This window comes from Canis aureus, chromosome 11, assembly GCF_053574225.1.
Source record: "Canis aureus isolate CA01 chromosome 11, VMU_Caureus_v.1.0, whole genome shotgun sequence".
Classification (NCBI taxonomy): Eukaryota; Metazoa; Chordata; class Mammalia; order Carnivora; family Canidae; genus Canis; species Canis aureus.
The window spans coordinates 46,160,268-46,179,611 of record NC_135621.1 but is presented as its reverse complement, the minus strand read 5'-3'; the positions used below and the strand labels follow the sequence as shown (position 1 = coordinate 46,179,611).

At 37.8% G+C, this 19,344-nt stretch overlaps 2 protein-coding genes across 17 annotated transcripts in view; one reads left to right on the top strand and one right to left on the bottom strand.

Moving 5' to 3' along the window:
- LOC144324002 (uncharacterized) overlaps positions 1 to 16,037 on the top strand; it is a 61,296-nt gene extending 45,259 nt beyond the window's left edge. For all 15 annotated transcript variants that reach the window (XR_013389390.1, XR_013389387.1, XR_013389384.1 and 12 more), the window contains 2 exons: positions 11,460 to 11,550; positions 14,548 to 16,037. Coding sequence is in view for 1 of the 15 variants with exons in the window: in XM_077915092.1 (XP_077771218.1) it covers positions 11,460 to 11,510 (51 nt within the window). In the remaining 14 variants the exon portion in view is untranslated. The remainder of the gene's footprint in view (positions 1 to 11,459; positions 11,551 to 14,547) is intronic.
- Positions 5,967 to 19,040, bottom strand: TXNDC9 (thioredoxin domain containing 9). Of its 2 annotated transcripts, none has more exons than XM_077915070.1 (5): positions 18,600 to 19,040; positions 15,889 to 16,107; positions 12,868 to 12,986; positions 9,011 to 9,265; positions 5,967 to 6,568 (listed from the first exon to the last, which is right to left on the bottom strand). In XM_077915070.1, the coding sequence occupies exons 2-5, from the start codon at positions 16,075 to 16,077 to the stop codon at positions 6,451 to 6,453; spliced, it is 681 nt and encodes a 226-aa protein (XP_077771196.1). In that variant the 5' UTR covers positions 16,078 to 16,107; positions 18,600 to 19,040; the 3' UTR covers positions 5,967 to 6,450. The 2 variants fall into 2 exon arrangements, with proteins under 2 accessions (XP_077771196.1, XP_077771197.1); XM_077915071.1 differs by lacking the exon at positions 18,600 to 19,040 and adding an exon at positions 17,941 to 17,963.
- Between the last annotated feature and the right edge of the window lie 304 nt (positions 19,041 to 19,344).

Here is a 19,344-nt window from a genome sequence, read left to right as displayed (position 1 = left end):
ACAATTTTTGTAAAGTCTGTATTTTCTTGTCCTTCATGCTTTGAAGTGTCTGTACATTTAGCTTGTGTTCAGCTTTTAATAGAAATTTCCTTGAACACCAAAAGAGAGAGAGGGAGGAGGGAAATAGGCAGAATAAAAGCCCCTGTCACTCTGGACTGGGATACTTGGTCAGGGTATCTACACCTCTGCCTTCACCTTCATTTCTTGCTTTCACTGAACATAGAGATCAGCTTGAAGTGAAAGCTTCGAGTCTTCTCTGATCGTTTCAGACCATGCATCCTATCTTGGATATTCACGTAACTTTTGAAATTCCTCAGTGTAAAAGTGTCGCTTTGAATATAGCAAAGAAACTCTCTCCCCAGGTTATCCTCACAGGCTCTGGTGCTCTATTGTATACTTTAACCATAATCTTTTGCCCCGAGTGGCTGCATGTTGCTTATTGACCTTAAAAAGTTTTTAAGGAATGCCTGCTGCTTTTCTTCTTAGGCAAAACAGAAATGAATTCCCTGTTTCAGTTCTTCAAGTAATGCCCAGACAGGTAAGAACAAACAGTTCTCTGCAAATAGTCTATTCTGCTCTCTCCAGTATCTGATTCCTCCACTGGGAAAGCAGGCTGCTGTTTTTAAGACTACCACACACTCAGGAAGGGGGCAGAACAAAGGCAAATAAAAATGGCAAAAAGATTTCCTACTGTTCTTAAATTCTTTTCTTGATTCAGTATTTCCTTGGTTGTTAACTTTTGACTTTTCCATAATTTTCCATAATTATGAAAAAGTTGACAGTTTATGCTTGATTTTTTTTTTTTTTTCCAATTGTGTGTGTAGGGGATGGCGGGGGTTGCAGAATGTGCCCTTGGAACTGCCTATTCTATAATTTTTTTTGCTGACCAGAATTGGATTTAGTTTTTTTTTTTTTTTTAAAGATTTATTTTTATTTATGATAGCGAGAGAGAGAGAGACAGGCAGAGGGAGAAGCAGGCTCCACGCCAGGAGCCCAACGCGGGACTCAATCCCAGGACTCCAGGATCGCGCCCTGGGCCAAAGGCAGGCGCGAAACCGCTGAGCCACCCAGGGATCTCCTGGATTTAGTTTTAAGGGTAAATATATTACATACTTCCAAAAGCCTCATATTGGAAATTCTCCAATCATTTCCTGGTGTATGAAGCTTGTTGTTCAATAGATTACTCATTACAATATTCTCTAATATTTTACATAGTCATAACTTTATATATAGTCTTATTTCTGGAAGTTCAGTTGGCTGAATATAAAATCCTTGGTTCACATTTCCACTCTTTAAATATATTAAATACACCACTTCATTTCTTCATTTCTTCTTCATTATCCACAAAGTGTAATGGATAAAATCCCAATACTACCTCAATTTTCTTTCCCATACAGATGACCTGGAGTTTTTGCCTGAATGACCAAAACCTTACTTTCTTCTTCTCCTTTAAAAGTCAGTAGTTTAAATAGAGTATTTCTCAGTAGTGGCTATTACGGGTCAATTGTACAAGTATTTGGGATGCCTCTCCAATATGTAAGTTCAAATCTTATTATTTCAGTAGTTGTATTGAATTATCACTTTAGGACTATCTTCCTATTCAATTCCTTTGGTTTTATTCTTCACAGATTCTTATTATAAATATACTGGATCTTCTTTGCCTAGCTTCCCATAGTTAACATTTTTTTTCCTAAAGAGTCCTTTTAACTCTTCCTGTTGTCTCTTTCCTCCTGTAATTTTTTTCTCCTTTAAACTTCATTTGTGAAATGTTTCTATTATTTCTTTCCTGAGCTCTATTGGCTTTTTCATATTCCTATTGTCTTGTTATTTACTTTTATATTTGTTGTTCCTTTATAGATGATAGAAATACCATCTATAAAATGCTTTATTGAGATGTATACTTTAAATGGATAAATTGTATATTTTGTGAATTATAATTTAGTATATTCACTGAGTTCTGCAACCATCACCAAATCAAGTTTAGGACATTTTCACCATACCAAAAGAAACCCCGTACAAACATCTATCACTCCCAGTCCCTGGAAACATCCTGTCTTATCCAACCACTAATTTACTTTCTGTTCCTATAGATATAAGTTTTCTGGACATTTCATATATAAATATGAATATCATACATGCAGTCTTTTGTGACTGGCTTCTTTAACTTAGCATAATGTTTTTAAGGTTCATCCATATTATAGCACACATCAGTTACCTTATTCAGTACCATAGAGGTCTCTGATCCCTGTTAAGTTAAATTTTGTATATTGTGCAAGATAGAGGTTCAACTTCCTTTCAAACCATATTTAGTTGTTCCAGTGCCATTTGTTGAAGAGATTCTTTCCCATTTGAATTCTCTTCACACCTCTGCCAAACATTAATTGACCACAAGTTGTTATTTTTGGACCCAATCAATTACGTTGATTTATGTTTGTCTTTATGTCTGCTGCGGCACAGTCTAGATTATTGTGGCTTTAAAAAGTTTTACCTCTCCTGCTTGTTTCAGGTTTATTCTTTTCCCAAGGTTTTAAGGTGAAGTTTGATTTCTTTGTATCTTTCACAGGGGTGTTTACTGCTATGATTTCCCTTTAAGTACTGCTTTAGTCGCATTCCATAAGCTTTGGTATGTTGCATTTTTATTTTCAAATATCTCTACAGATTTCCTAATTTATCTTGTGATTTTCTCTTTGATCCATTGGTCAAATTTTGGTGTGCATTAATTTCTATACATTTTTGAATTTTCCAGATTTCTGTTACTTATTTGAAATTTCATTCCATTGTGACCAGAGAACAGATTTTTTTATTTCAATAACTTTTGCATTTACTGAGGCTTGTTTTGTGTTCTGGCATATGATCTGTCTTGGAGAATGTTCCATGTGGTCTTGAGAATTGTGCTGTTGGTATATGAATGCTCTGTAGATATGTTAGGTGTAGTTGGTTTATAGTGCTGTTCATGTCTTCTATTTCCTTGTTGACTCTGCCTTTTTCTATTCATTGTTGAAAGTTGGGTCATGTCTCTATTATTGTTGAATTGTCTACTTTCCTGTCACTTCTGTCAAGTTTTGCTTCAGAATTCTGACAGCAAAATACAGAGTTGTTAAGAATTTATGGGCTGTGTTGTGAGGTGCAGAATGTTTACTATTGTTAATAGCTTCTTGATGGATTCTCTTTTATCTCACTATAAAATGAGCCTCTTTCTGTAGGAAGTTTTTATTTTCAAATCTTTGTTTAGCCACTTCAGCTCTCTGATGGTTGCTGTTTGCATGGTAGTTTTTTCATTGTATTTTCATTTTTGAATCCAAAATGTGTCTCCCATGGACAGTATATATTTAAATCTTGTTTTGGTAATCCACTCTGATAATATTTGTTTAATCCACTCACATGTAATGTTGCTGTTTATATGGTTGGATTTATGTGTTTTGCTTTGTTTCCTATATATGTCATACACCTTTTTTTTTCCCTTTGTTCAACTGTTTTATTTTTAATTAAAAAAAATTAAATGTAGGCTTTACACCCAGTTGGGGCCTAACACAGGGCTTGAACTCATGACCCTGAAATCAAGACCTGCGCTGAAATTAAAAGACACCTAACCGAGTCACCCAGGTGCCCCACAACTGAATACTTTCTAGTGTAATATTTTGATTCCTTTTATTAATCATTTTTTGTATTTTAAAAATTTTCTCAGTGGTTACTATAGGCCTTACAAGTATATAGCTTGTCAAAATCTACTTTAGCTTTATAGTAACTCAATTCCAGTGAAATACAAATGTTACTCCTATAAAGCTTTTTTTTTGTTATACATGTTGTATCTCTCTATATTAAAAATTTATCAATACATTGTTGTAATATTTTTAATTTTGTTTTAAAAGTTGGGAGAATGGGGGGATCCCTGGGTGGCGCAGCGGTTTGGCGCCTGCCTTTGGCCCAGGGCGCGATCCTGGAGATCTGGGATCGAATCCCACATCAGGCTCCTGGTGCATGGAGCCTGCTTCTCCCTCTGCCTGTGTCTCTGCCTCTCTCTCTCTCTCTGTAACTATCATAAATAAAAAAAAAAAAAAAAAAAAAAAAAAAAAGTTGGGAGAATGGGTATATATAGTTTTTATATTAACCTTTTAATTTACCTTTTCATGTTCTCATTTCTTCCTGTGGCTTCATTATTGAAATACAGCTTACGGGCAGCCTGGGTGGCTCAGTGGTTTAGTGACACCTTCAGCCCAGGGCCTGATCCTGGAGACCTGGGATCAAGTCCCATGTCAGGCTTCCTGCATGGAGCCTGCTTCTCCCTCTGCCTGTTTCTGCCTCTCTCTCTCATGAATAAGTAAATAAAATCTTAAAAAAAAAATACAGCTTTGCTTCTACCACCTGCTTTATGGTGTCACAAATATATATTTCTATGCTATAGATAATGTCACAATTATATATTGTCTTATAGAAGGTTTTTAAATCAGCTGAGGGAAGAATAGGACATTACAATGCCTTTTGTAATTTCTTACATAATTACCTTTATTGGAAGTTTTTTTCATTAGGACTTAAATTATTGTATTGTCTCATTTCCTTTCAGCCTGAAAAAACTTCAGTATTTCTTCTAAGATTGGCTTCCTAGGAATTCTTAAAATGTGGGAATTTCATTTCCTCATTGCCTTCATTTCTGAAGGATAGTTTAGATAGAAAATTCTTGGTTGATAGTTTTTTTCCTTTCCAGCACTCTACATGTTATCCTACTGCCTTCAAGTCTCATATTTCTGATAAATCAGTTGTTAATGGGGTTTTCTTGTACATGATGGTATTTTCAAGATCTTTCAACATTTGTAGTCTGACATGTGTGTGAATGTAGACCATTCTACTTTATGTAAGAACTTACTCTTTTCAGATTTTTCCCCCCAAAATTTGGTATTTTTAAGCATTATTTCTTCTAACAATTTTTCCGCTTCTCTTCTCCTCTAGGTACTTTCCTTACACGTATTTGAGGATTCATGTTTCTCTGAAGCTATTTTTCATTTCCTTTTCTCCTACTCTCCAGATTGTATTATTTGCATTATTTAGTTCTTTTAAAATACTTCCTTTGATCTTTTTTTTTTTAATAGATTTTATTTATTCATGAGACACACAGAGAGAGAGAGAGAGAGAGAGAGAGAGAGAGAGAGAGAGAAGCAGAGATACAGGCAGAGGGAGCAGGCTCCATGCAGGGAATCTGACATGGGACTCGATCCTGGGTCTCCAGGATCACACTCTGGGCTGAAGGTGGCACTAAACCGCTGAGCCACCTGGGCTGCCCCTTTGTTCTCTATTTGATGGAATATTATATACCTTTACTTCCAAGCATGGTTTCTTTGTTTTTTTTTTTTTTTTTTTTTTTTTTTTTTTAATATGATAGCTGGTTTGAAGTCTTTTTTCTGCTTCCAACATCTGGTTCCACTAAAAGTTTCTTTTTACTGTTTTCAAATCTTGTTTATGGGACACACTTTACTGTTTCTCCACAGATTTTTTAAGTTTTTGTTGAAAAGTGGACAGTTTAGATAATATAGCAGCTCTGGAGACTCATCTTCCCAGCACTTACTTGTTTAGTGACTTCGCTGGACTATTTAATTTACCCTGCACTGTATAGCCTCTGATGCTCCTCTGCAGATTTCCTCATGCTGCCATTCCAGTTGTGCTTAATTATTATTATTATTATTTTTAAAGAGTGCACATGAAGGGGAGCGGGCTGCAGAGGGAGAGAATCTTAAGTAGATCATCCACTGAGCACAGAGCCAGATGCAGGGCTCAATCCCAAGGGCCTGAGCTCCTGATCTGAGCTGAAATCAAGAGTCGGACATTTAACTGACTGAGCCACCCGGCTGCCCCTTCCTATTTTTAAATGCATGTCTTAAAATACAAGCAATCAGAACCCTTTAAATAAGGCAATGTGCTCAAAACCCGAAAAAGCTTTCTGCTGCCATTAGTTGATTCATCATCAACACACAGCCTACAGAATAAATAAGCAGTTCTTTAATAGTTAAATATATTCCAGAAGAGTGTTTATAATTCATTTACAAGTGAGTCTGTTACACCAGTAAATGTTGTTTGGCCTGTTGTATAAAGTAAATAGTGCTGTGTTAAGAATTAGTCCTGGAATAGTCTGTTGAGTTCCTATTTCCAATGTAGTAGATTAAAAACACAACTGTGAATGGTATAAAGACTTAAGAATCATATTGTGATAAAATCAATCTCAAAAATAGAGAATCCAGACTCTTGTTGGATAATTTAAGAACGCAGACGTTGTCTTCAACTTAAACATGAGTGCCACACAGAAAATACTGAAGATGTCTTTCAATGTGATGAAACTGTACAAAACCCTAGAACATGACCATCAAATGACCAATGTATCAAAACCAACGGGATTTAGAAAACACATCAATTCTGAAGTAAGCAGAAATAAAAAGACAATTTACAAAGAATTACAACTAATTTCTAATCATCATCAGAGTCTGAATCATATTTCTTCCCTCGGATAGTTTTCTTTTCCAGCTTTGTGAAGTTTGTTCCGAATTTCTTTTGGCTCTGAAATGGTGGCTCCATTAAATTTCCACTAAAAATAAAACAAATTTGAAAAGCATTTATTCTTTATGATTTAGTACAGTTGGTATGTTAACTTACACAAAAATCTCTTTTCTTACTAACCTATTTTAAAGAAAATCCTGGTGTCAAGGAAGATATATACATATTATTTACACTGCTGGTTAAGAGTTTTAAACCTTATTTTGTATTATTAAATGTTTTAGATCAATGTTTTCTTTTATCATTAATCACTGACTATCTCATAGGATGTACCTACTGAATTTTGACTGAAAAGCACAGAAAGAAATGAAACAGTTTTTCCACCTGTTTTGGATGTGTTCAACTTGGATTAGATTCTTTTCACTGTAAGAATGACATAGGAAAATGATGCTCTATTTTTGACAACTTATTATGGCTGGTATGATCCTGTTTCATATCTTTCAATGTTTAGACAAACATCAATAAAACTTATGGAACTCTTTATCATTAACCTGTAATTGGTATAAAAATTTTCAATGATGCTTAAGAAATAAATGAGACAACTTCTTCTTTAAAAATATCTAGGAAGATTCCTGGCACCTAGATTCTGGTTTTGAAATATCATTTGCTACGGAAAGGAACCTTGGTTCCTTGGAGAAATAGCCAATCTTAGGGAGAGTTCCTCTAAGACCACTTATTTGCATCAGAAAGAGTGCTTGGGCAGCCCAGGTGGCTCAGTGGTTTAGCACCGCCTTCAGCCCAGGGAGTGATCCTAGAGACCGGGTTGAGTCCCACCCATTGGGCTCCCTGCATGGCGCCTGCTTCTCCCTGTGCCTGTGTCTCTGCCTCTCTCTCTCTCCTGTGTATTCTCATGAATAAATAAATAAAATCTTAAAAAAAAAAAAAAAGTGCTTAAAGAACTACGGGGCCATGTAAAAAGAACACTGAAGTCTGCATGAGAGGGCCTCTCACTGGCCAAATCTGGGGCAATTTAGGTTTCAAAATAAGTATTAGTAACTAACTACAACCCATTGGCTAAGATAAGCCGCTGCCCATTCTAATAGAAATAAATGAAAAAGGAAATTAATGTGGGATATGGAAAAGACGTTCTTAAATCACCATATGGCTTGGTAGATAACTTATTAACCAGGGCTCAGTTATCAGCAGAAATAAAACATCCTATACCTCTTGCTGTGGTATACTGAGAAGAATACAACATCGCTTTTATTATGTACCCATGAGAACATGCATAGTCTACACCTAATCTTGAAACAGTAGACAAACCCAAATTGAAGGATGCTCTACAAAATAACTAGCTTGTACTCTTCAGAAATGTCAAAGTACTGAAAAATAAGACAAGGTTAGTGGAAACTAAAAATACATGGTAACTACATGCAACATTTTAGTATGTAGGACATTATTTGGGACAGTGGTAGAATTTGAAATATATAATATTACATAATATTATGATATAATAACTTAACAACTGTACTATGGTTACATAAGAAAAAGCCCTTATTGTTGGAAAATACACAAGGAGATATTTAGCAGTAAAGGGATAATACATCTCCACTTAAATGGTTTAAAAAAAAATCGTGTATTCAGGAAAAGAATGATAAAGCAAATGTAAAATGTTTAGAACTGAGACATATGGGCAATAGGTATATGAGAATTCTTTGTGCTAGTTTCCAGCTTGTTTAAAGTTTGAAATTATTTCAAAATTCATTTAATAGATATTAATATTTTATTTGTTATTAAGTAAAACCTAAAACTCCGAAATCAAGTTCTACAATATAGGGGAGATTCAGAGAAAAAGGGACAGGGAAAAGAGGAGAGAACTTTCTACTTACTGAAAGGTGCTATGACAATAGAATAATTGTATAATTTTATCTGTTAATTCTATAAATCAAAAACAGGCACAGATGACAAGATGATATGCTCTGATTTGTGGGATCAGGTAAACTATCTGGCAAAGTGGACAAGGAGATGAATGAAAAATGGAAATTGGATTTTAGATTGTTTTCAAATTAAGACTGTTTCCACAGTAAGTAATTTAAGCTGATTACATGACTGAGATTATACATTTTACCAGATTCTACAAAACAGGAATAGCTACATTAAAAAAATCTGATGTTCAAAGATAACTCATTATCAATTTGAGTAATCTGGTCTAAATCAGGGAAGAGTCAATTCTGAAGTGTCATTTTGGGTTTCCAGACTATTAGAAAATTAGATTCAATAGTATCTGTTAGGATGAAAGTTTTTATAATAGCTAGGTATACTCCAAAACTCAATTTTATCTGTAACTCTGATTTTGTTGTAAGATCATGCTTAATGTACACTTTAAGAAATATGCTTTTCATTTGTGAAACATTTTCTACATCTCAGCCAGAAGACCTTACTTAGCTTCATAAAATGAATGTTAACATAAAAAAATTCTCTACAAATATCAACTGAATATGGAATTAAAATCAATTGTTTTGCTAAAAATTACCTGTAATTGAGAATATCGGAACAACCCAGCCTCCATTCTAAAGTTTCTGTGGTGAAGTCATCTGTATTTCCTAGGTCAGTAAATCCAACAACATAATCTTGTGTTTTTCCATCTTTTACCAGTGCTAGTGTGGGAATGACTTTGATACGTAGTCTCTCACAAAGGAAAGGTGCTTTTTCCACATTCAGCTTCAGAAATTTGGTCTCAAGATGTTTCTTAGACAGTATCACCAAATGTCGGTCTAATATCTTACACCTGTAAATAATAGCATATAGAGAATCAAAAGCTAAAACAACAGATATTTCATTTTAAAAATAAGTATCCTAAAGATACATCTAATTTTCTGTTTGAGTCTCATAATTTGGCAGCCAACCCATGCTTGCATTGGATGACCTCATTTCATTTCACAGGTTAGCTAAACTGATTATAAGAGGCAGGAAAATAATCCAATATTCTAGAAAGTCAGTTGTGCCTCATGATACTTATACTAAATATATGCTTTCAGTCCTAAGTAGTTCATGAAGTTGTCATGTTCATGGTAAGAACAAAAAAAACTGGGCAGCCTCAGGTGGCTCAGTGGTTTGGCGCTGCCTTCAGCCCAGGGCGTGATCCTGGAGACCCGGGATCGAGTCCCAAGTCAGGCTCCCTGTGTGGAGCCTGCTTCTCCCTCTGCCTGTGCTCTGCCTCTCTCTCTCTGGGTCTCATGAATAAATAAAAAAAATCTTAAAAAAAAAACCTATCATTTCTCTTATGTATGTTTGTTTCCTGTTGTCTCATACACGGAGCTTGAAGGGTGACCAATCTGATAGAACTCAGAAGTGACTTTTCAGAATTAGAAATGTATACACAATGCCATATTTGGAAGTCATTAAGACCAAAGGACGTCACCAAGAAGGAACTCTTCTAATTGTGCAACTATCATTAAGAAGCATAAGGGTAAGGATTATAAATATACTCATATGGTTCTGAAGAAATGAAAAATACCAGTAGTACATTAAGTCACTTTCTATTGAAAAGAAATATGGAAATGGCATTTTCTGTAAGTTAAAATGTACTTTAAACTGGTTGATCCTTTAGTGTTCCTGAAACCGACTACTGTAATAATCTTTTTGACTTCTTCATCACAGTGTTCATTAAAGTCAGCTTTTATTTATTTATTTTTTAAATTTTATTTATTTATTCATGAGAGACAGAGGGGGTGTGAGAGAGAGAGAGAGAGAGAGAGAGAGAGAGAGAGAGGCAAAGACACATGCAGAGGGAGAAGCAGGCTCCCCCTAGGGAGCCAGATGTGGGACTTGATCCTGGGACTCCAGTATCACGCCCTGGGCTGAAGGCAGGCACTGAATCGCTGGTACAAGAAAAAATGAATGGTACAAGAGAACAAACTAACAAATGGTTCCTGAATGAAGCTAAAACAAATGATAGATGAGCCATTATGAGAGAAATATGTTCTCAAAAACCAGTAGATAAATCAACTCCATGTTTCACTGGAGTTGCATGCAACCTATTTTAAGTGAATCTATGATTGTACCATTTGTTAATTAATCCACTTTTTTAAAACCCAGAAGCAGCAGTCGCAGTGTAGTTCAAACAGCTTAGGCTTAAATTCTGGTTTTGAATCCTCTTCTATCATTTACTAGATGAATGACATTAGGTGAGACACCTAATCTCTCCAAGTCTTGGTCGACCATCCATACATGAAGCACTGGAATTATATCTACCTCAAAGGGTCATTATGAATGTTCCAGGGTTTGTTTTTTTTTTTTAAAGATTTTTTTTTAATTGTCTATACTTTCATTTACCAAGAAATTATCAAATAGAGTATAATAAAGTTTACTTACTTTGGATACTTTAAGGCTTATGAAGAAAAAAATCATTAATAATAACATGTGCAAACAACCTGCAAGGCCAAAATATAGAGAGATGGAAATCAAGTAGGCAGGGGAGAGCAGGTTGTCAGTTCACTTTAGGCTGCAGGCTCATTGCTAGATAACTTCCTCCCTTTGCAATATACCTGTGACTCCAGGAGTTGATGGAAATGATCATCTATGTCTGTGTTTTCTGTTGGAAGGTGTTTGATGGTTGGATTCTGAAGGGGGAGAAATTCCCCAGTTCCCAGGATCATCCTCTCCCCACCACAATAATTAAAAGATGTAATTATTTATTTATTCAGTCATGAGAGACACAGAGAGAGAGGCAGAGACACAGGCAGAGGAAGAAGCAGGCTCCATGCAGGGAGCCCAATGTGGGACTTGATCCCAGGACTCCAGGATCACACCCTGGGCTGAAGGTAGTGCTAAACTGCTGAGCCACCCGGGCTGCCCTGTTCCAGGGTTTTATACACGGAATATCCAGTCTACTATATGCCAAGAATTCTGAAATCTGTATTAGACTTGTATATGAAATTTTCTAATGATTTTTTTTGTTTTCCTTTTTTCTATTTTTTAAGCAATCCCTATACCCAACAAGGGGCTCAAGAGTCAGATGTTCTACTGGCTGAGCCAGCCAGGTACCTCTTGAGTTTTCATTTTTGCTTGAAGGTAAGTATTCCTGGAGTTGCACTGTTTTGCACTGTTTATACATCCATCAAATATATTTACTGAGCACCTACTATGTGTCAGCCATTGCTGCTCCTGGGAGCATGGTGAACCATGATACAGGCAAATTCTCTGCTGTCACAAAACAATCTAGTGGTCAAAAACATCTAATAAACATCAAATGGTATCAATCTTAGAGACTAATAGTAACGTATCACCTCACCATGTATGTCAGAAGTTGGCAACTTGAGAAATGTGTGCCAATAGGAGAGGATAGAGTACCACAGTGACAGAGGGTTTCTCTAATACCCTTTTCTTCCCTTTTAAAGATTTATTTATTCATTGGGGGGGGAGGGGAGAGGCAGAGGGAGAAGCAGGCTCCATGCGGGGACCCTGACGTGGGACTCGATCCTGGGTCTCCAGGATCAGGCCCTGGACTGAAGACGGCGCTAAACTGCTGAGCCACCCAGGCTGCCCCTACCCTTTTCTTTCCTAATCCATTCCCATACCTTCCTTTACAGGGATTTCACCATCTCAACATTTTCTTTCATTTAAAAAAATTTTTTTTTAAATTGTTTTTTCTTCTTTCATTTATATTACCTTAATCAGTAAATCTCAGGCAGGCAATCCTTGAAAGATGTTAATTAGTAACCATGTTACTGGATGGTGAGTTAAAGACAAAGGCTGAGCAGGTTATGGAAATGGGAGGAGAGGGCAGGGTGGAGACAACAGTGAATGATGGAGACTCTACACTGGAATATGTGTCTGTCTAGGGAGGCAGCTACTATTCAGTATCAGCAAACTGCTTTCCTACTGAATTCTAGGCCTCCTATTAAGTTATTTGATTTTTTAAAAAATCTGAAATCTGGATTTTTTTTTTTTTAATTGTATCTCTCAATTTTTCAAAGTTGGCAACTAATCAAATTTGAGAGTTAAAGAAAGGGTTGAGTTAAGATATAACCTTTTCTAGGGGTATTTTTATTTTACAAGGACTCTGCCTCCATAGAGAGGCTTGTAGATCTGGGCTATCCAAAAGAAATCACTTTCCTCTCCTCCAGCCAAGTCTGGCACTCCCAACGATGCTTCTAATGAAAGGCTTGGCCAAACTATGATCTCCCCATGAGCTGCATGCTGAGAAAGAGTGTAATGGGTTTTAAGTTAATCTTCAACATAGCAACTGTTTAACAGACTTTTACAGAAGTACCAAGAAACAACTTAAAAAGTAGTCCCTCTAATTTCTGAAAATTTTCTATTAAATTAGTGTATTTCTACTCAAAGATCTCATCATTTTAAACAACTCACTGGTGGAAACAAAGTTACCTGAATGTGGAGTCTCTGTAGAAATGGCAAACCACTTTTTTACTCTCCTTGACTTCTTGAAAAAAGTCTCTCTCACTAGGGATTTCTCTGTATTCCCCATGTCCTTTTGAAAGCCATTCCTAATTTGGAGAAAAGGGAAATATTACATACTTGACATATTTTTCAGTACTTTACATTTTGTCTCTAAATCACTATAATATCCTGTAATGAAGTTGATTTTATCTTGTAGAGAAATCAATTCCTCTTATTTACTCTCCTATGCCTCTACTGTCAAGTGCAAACAGTCTCTGAGCAGGGACTATCTCTCAGCATGGTTTGTGTTTAAGACAATCCATGGTAACTTCATACATGTTTTCTTAGAACTTTAAAAATTTAGATTCAGGAGACTTAAAATGTAAATATCCATTTAATTTCTCTGCACTCAACTAAAGTCAGAAGCATTAGGTCTAAGTTACTGCAAAGCTTTGAAAAATTACGCTCATCAGATAAAGCTACTTGGTCTTTGTAGGGGAGAAGGGGGGTTGGTTACTGCAGCTCTGCAGCTCAAAAGCCCTGTTTGCTCAGAGCAGTAGGAGCTTCTATTCTGGCCACCAATGGGATAGTATCATAGGAAGAAAATATTGTCTTCTCACATGATGTCCAGAAACAATACAGATCCCATGAGTCATCTAACTCAACTTCTCAACCCAATGTACCAACCGTGCCTGACAGACCTTTGATTCTCAAGCTTCCTGCTACTGGAAAGGTTCATCATCTCAATTGGAAGCTTGCTTCCTTTTTTTTAGGCAGCTGGTTTTAATAAAAAGAGCATTGGGCTTGCAGGTAGAAGGCATGGGTTTGAGTAATTATTCTACCACTTATTAGGCTAAGAATTTTAATAGTCTTTTGAGTCTCCATTTCCTCATTTGTAAAGTGGAGATCACAAAGCAACTATCTCACTGAGTTGTGAAAGTAAGACTGTCTACATGAAAATATCTCTAACAGTGTCTGGCACAGGTGCTTCAAAACCAGTTGCATGTATACTCTCTCATTTTTTGAAGGGTCTTCTCACACTGAACTGCAATATATCTGTAACTTTGGTCTGTGGATGCCAGCTTGGACCTAAGATTAGAGAGAAAAGTTCTAATGTCTTTTATATGTTAGCCCTTCAGACATTCTGTCTCACCTATGTCCTTTCTTTTCTACCTCTCCATTTTCTTTTGGCTGTTTCTCGTATGAAATGATTGCTACATCTCTTACTCTTTTTTTTTTTTTTTTACATCTCTTACTCTTATTGATTATCCTCCTCTGAACTAATTTCCCACTTTCCCTTTAAAAGGTGGCAGAAGTCTATAGGCAGCCCTCCAGAAATGGTCCACCGAGAAGGTGGCAGGAGTGCCATCTCCTTTCTTCCTCTGGACTTAAGCTAATACAGGCTGTATTAAGAACTTTGGAATCCCTTTCACATGGACTTATGCTAAGCTGATGCTCACAGGAAGCCCTGGTGTTTTCTCCTTATGTGACATTTCTTTGGTCAAGCTTTTATAAACAATTTAAACTCTCAAATACAATTCGTTAATGGCATGTAATATTTCATGACTTTTCTTGACTTACCAATAACATTACCCTTAAAAAAAAAAAGAGTGTTTCTTTGTTTTTTAAAAAGCCCTTTTTATTAATTCTCATATGTTTAACCAACAGGTGGAAAACTTGAACCTTTTGAAGTTCCCTCGGAGGCAAGCCTACTCTGAACCTCCAACACAGGGCATCTTTCCCAAGACACTCAGCACACCCCTGTACTCTTTTAAAGAGTTCATGCAAAAAAAAAAAAAAAAGAGTTCATGCTCCACAGGGCATCTGCCGAATGGAATTTAGCAGGATGAGCAGAGATCACAGTGCAGACTGAAGCTACCCAAGGGCTGGCAGCTGAGCATCTAGCTCTCACTTAGTGGCTATAACCCAAGCTTTTGGATAGGCTCTTCCTATATCTCACCTGTCCTTCTGCTCACTACCTAAGTCCTATGTCACAAGCTGCCATAACTGTAAGAGGGTGCTTGGTTGAGGAATATTGATTGGCACAGGCCTATTAAGTAGTGTTACTTAACTGTGATCATGAAATAGGAGTTTGTAGCAGAATCTCATCATACATTACCTTAATTATTAGCATTATATTTAAAAAAGTCTCCTGGCTTCAAAACCATATATAGACACACACACAACCCCTATTCTAGAAAACTCAAGATATAAAAATAGAAACTCAGGCACACTATAGACGATTCTTTCCTTTTAGCAATTCTTATAAATACCGAGTATAAACATTATCAAACAGATGCTACAGGGAGCACAAAGAAGCCCTGTTTCTTTAGAAAAGTTAGAAAGTTTTTTTATTCACAGCCAACTGAAGAGGAATAAGAACTGATAATAATCTATTACAGTGTAACATAAAGCAATGCAAACATTTTTAAATCAAAAACAGAATTTAACCCAATGTTTTGATTAGAGTCTTTTCCACACTCATACTCTAAGAGACCAACAAGAATAGAGTTGTGGCCACCCTTCTTTGGTGACCCAGCATGCATTCTTTTGAACAAATAAGCCATGTAAATGTTACAATGGAAATGCCTGAAATAATTTCCACCATGTCAATGGCCTTACAGCTCTCGCCTCACTTACAATGAGTACAGCTAAATTATAACTGGCTTTACAATTAATCACCTAAAAGGAAAACCACTGACAGTGCTTCCTATGCTCTACCTAGGCCACTCTCTCCTCAACCAACCAATCTGAGCTCAAAACACGATCTTGGGTGCATGTTTCTTTTACTCGACTGTAGATTAACATACTGAACAAACTAATTTTTAATGCGCTTTAAAACTATTTTTTTTCCCAGCACATTTTTAACAGTGATAGTACTCTGAAGCAAAAAATGAAAACAACTCTAGAAATGAGGACTGAAATATAAAAGTACTTCAGCACATGTATATATAAGTTGTTAGGAGCATACTGTTAAAGTAATTTCAGAAAGCAGGGCAGAGAGGTTACTTGTTTCTGCTGTTGAGCTTTCCTTAACGCCTCAAGTCTCTTTTCTTTGAGGCGTTCCAATTCATCCTCGTCCATCTGATCCAGTTTCTGAATTTCAGAATCCAAATGTTCTTCTACTAGTTTGGTGGTCTGAAGCAATTGATTTTCCAGGACTTTTGAAAACATGTCAACAGATGCATTAGCTTCCATTCTTCTAAATGGTACAGTTCAGCCTTGGTGCTAGGGAGAAAGTTTGCAAAGTTGGGGGGAGAAAAAAGGTAAAGTTTCTTCTCTCATTTTAAAAAATTCTAGCAAGTGTATAATTTGTACTCTACAAAGAGTTCTGACAACCAAACATTTTGTGTTACACTTAAGAATTTTTACTTAAGGCAGCCCTGGTGGCTTAGCGGTTTGGTGCTGCCTTCAGCCCACGCGTGATCCTAGAGACCGGGGATTGAGTCCCACATCGGTCTCCCTGCATGGAGCCTGCTTCTCCCTCTGCCTCTCTGTCTCTAATAAATTAAATCTTTAAAAAAAAAGAATTTTTACTTAAATGTTTTTATTGATTGATTGAGGGAGGGAGGGGAGGGGATGGCAGAGAGGGAGAATATTAAGCAGGCTGTGTGTTCGGTGAGAGCCCGACTCAGGGCTCTGTCTCACAATCCTGGGATCATAAACCTGGGCTGAAATCAAGAGTTGGACGTTTTAACTGACTAAGCCACCAAGACATCCCTTATTGAAATCTTTTAAAATTGAATTTTCAATAGGTTATAGTCACACCACTCAAATATTACTTAGAACAAAGGTTAGGTGCTTCTGATTTAGTTTGTGCTTCACTACAACAAAGCAAAAACAAGTCTTTAAGACCAGAGAGTAATGAGTAGTTGGAGTTCTACCTAGTGACATAAATTGATAGTGCTTCTTTGTTTAAACCAGAAGAGAAATAAAGCAGGAACGACTGAATAATGATGTGGTAAAGTTTAAGTGCAGTGAGGTTTTACATATACATCTACAAAACAAACTTTGCTTCAGTATAGAACAGAGTTGAGCCAACAACGTATTTTTCAAGGTCTCTACCTAAATGATTTTCATTTAACCTCTGAGAAACTGCATCACAATTTATGTACAAATTAGGTAAAGAACAATTTACGCCTGGTGTTCCCCAAACTTTAGTTTCACTACTTTTCTCCAATGCCCTAACAAAAGATCAATACTGGTACAGATCTACTGACAGTGTTCTTAACTTTGATGTGAAACAGTATCACTCCAAGTGTTAAAAATACTGATTTTTTAACACTCCTTTATGTAAGGTAGGAGTTTAAAAACAATCTAATTCAGATAGGAAAGGAAATTCTATCTTAATTACACATTCTATAAGATGTAATATTTTCTGTCAGCAACAGATGGAAATTTTATGTGTACCCATGGGTTATTACTACAGAAATATAATTTATAACTTGCTTATGAAAGCAGGAAGCTGTTGATCTCAACTATGACACGATTGCAAATACTACTGAAGAAAATCTTAATAAACCGTGAACTCACTGACCAAGTTACTGACATATAGCCTGGCCCACGCAAACTCTCTACAACTGTTGAAATCAAAAGTAGTAGTCTTGCAAACTTCACTTTTCTTTTTTCTTCGCAGGAAAAGCAGATGAAAAGCACAGTTGATTTCATTTTTGTATCCCCAGAGCTAGCAATGCTTGGAACACAGCTGGTGCTCAAAAAAAACTTTTGAATGAACATGTGCCTACTTTTTGTTCAAATTATCCTTAAGTTTCAAAAGTATCTGACTTAAAAAAAACCAAACTGGGCAGCCTGCGTGGCTTAACGGTTTAGCGCCGCCTTCAGTCCAAGGCCTGATCCTGGAGACCCGGGATCGAGTCCCACGTCGGGCTCCCTGCATGGAGCCTGCTTCTCCCTCTGCCTGTGTCTCTGCCTCTCTCTCTCTCTCTCTCGTGAATAAATAAAATAAAAAAAAAATAAACAAACTGTAAGCTCCTCATAAATGCTATGTATTTTTAAGGAATTGCATTTCAAATATGGTAAAAATAATCTCACACTTCCTACCTCCAAAGAAAAACGTCAGTACGACTGTTTCCCTTAGGGCTGGGGCCGGATGAGGCAGAAAATTGGTTATCAAAACACTAAGTTATTATATGTCAGAACCTGTTCTTACTAAAGCTACAGCGGATGCTTATCCCTGAAGTTTTAGGAGACTGAACTCAGAATTTAATTCTGGGATAACTGGGGACAGAAGCCAGTAACACGAGCTGTTCTGGGGACAGGTGACGGTGGTCACCACATTCACAAAAGGGAAGGGAGATGGTGTAGCGATCCTGATGACTTTTCATCCTTCAAACCACAAACCCGATTCCTTTTTACTGTTCATCGGGAACGGTCGGAAGGGGCTTGTCTTCAAATCACCTAACCGTTTCCTTGACTCCCTTACACGCACCCGTCCAAACAACCTTCACTGCACCCGAGGAACCCCCCCCCCCCCAGGCTTCCCCGCCACTCCCAGAGCCCCAGGGACAGCCGAAGGCTGAGGGCAGGTGGCCCCGACTTCAACACCTCCCGCGGCGCATGCGCCGAAGCCGCCTCCGCCTCACCGACACCGACGTCTGGGCCGCGCCCCTCCCCCGCCCGGGCCGGATGTTGAGTGGCGAAGTGTCCATCAGCACGGGGAGGCGGTGGCCGGTTTTTTTTAACACCATCCTCTGCCTCACCTGAGCTCTCGGTGACACCGGAGAAGTGAGGAACCAGCCGCTCCAGGAAGGCAGTCCAGTCTGGCTTCACCCTCGCAGCAGCTGCCCGTGACTGCGAACCGGCCGTCACTTCCGCCTCCCCTTTGGCTGCGGCCCTCACGCGATACAACCTGAGACGCCCGAGGAAGTGGGGCGGGGGAGGAGGGCGTGCGTGCGGGGAGCGCCTCTGCGCGTGCGCAGCTCCCTTCCTCCCCTCCCCCCCCGGAGGTTTCCGATTTTTAGCCTGGCTCTTGGTCTGCCGCCCACGCGCCGGGGAGCAAAGTATGCTGGAGGTTGTAGTTCGTCAGTGCTCAGCCTGGCCGCGTCGGACTTTCTTAGGCTCGGAGCCTCAGGACACGTCATGTTACATCAGAAACGGGATGGCTACGATCTTGCTCCGGAGTGACATCCCAACTTCACTTCCTTTGTGTTTAATGAACTTTTTTTTTTTTTTTTTTTAAGTTGAGGTATAACTTCCAGAGCACGGTTAGTTTTTACATAGTTAACACCGTCCAGATCCAGACATTGAACGTGTTTTCTATCCTAGTAGGTTCCCTTTTGACTTCCCTAACAAATTCTTAGATATTGCTGTCGCTTTGAGCGTTAAGACTAAGATCTAGTTCGGGGAACTAACGGTGTGTCCTTGTTTCGTTCGCGGTCATTGTTTTTTAGTGACCGAACAGACTTGATAATTCATGGACGTTATCGAGAGGCCCAATGTGTCCTC

Coding starts and splice junctions, on each gene's coding strand:
- TXNDC9 (XM_077915070.1), bottom strand. CDS start 16,077: ATGGAAGCTAATGCATCTGTTGACATGTTTTCAAAAGTCCTGGAAAAT. Junction 12,987..15,888: donor AAGCTCAACAGCAGAAACAA/GTAACCTCTCTG, acceptor TCTCCAAATTAG/GAATGGCTTTCAAAAGGACA. Junction 9,266..12,867: donor TACAGAGACTCCACATTCAG/GTAACTTTGTTT, acceptor TATTATTTACAG/GTGTAAGATATTAGACCGAC.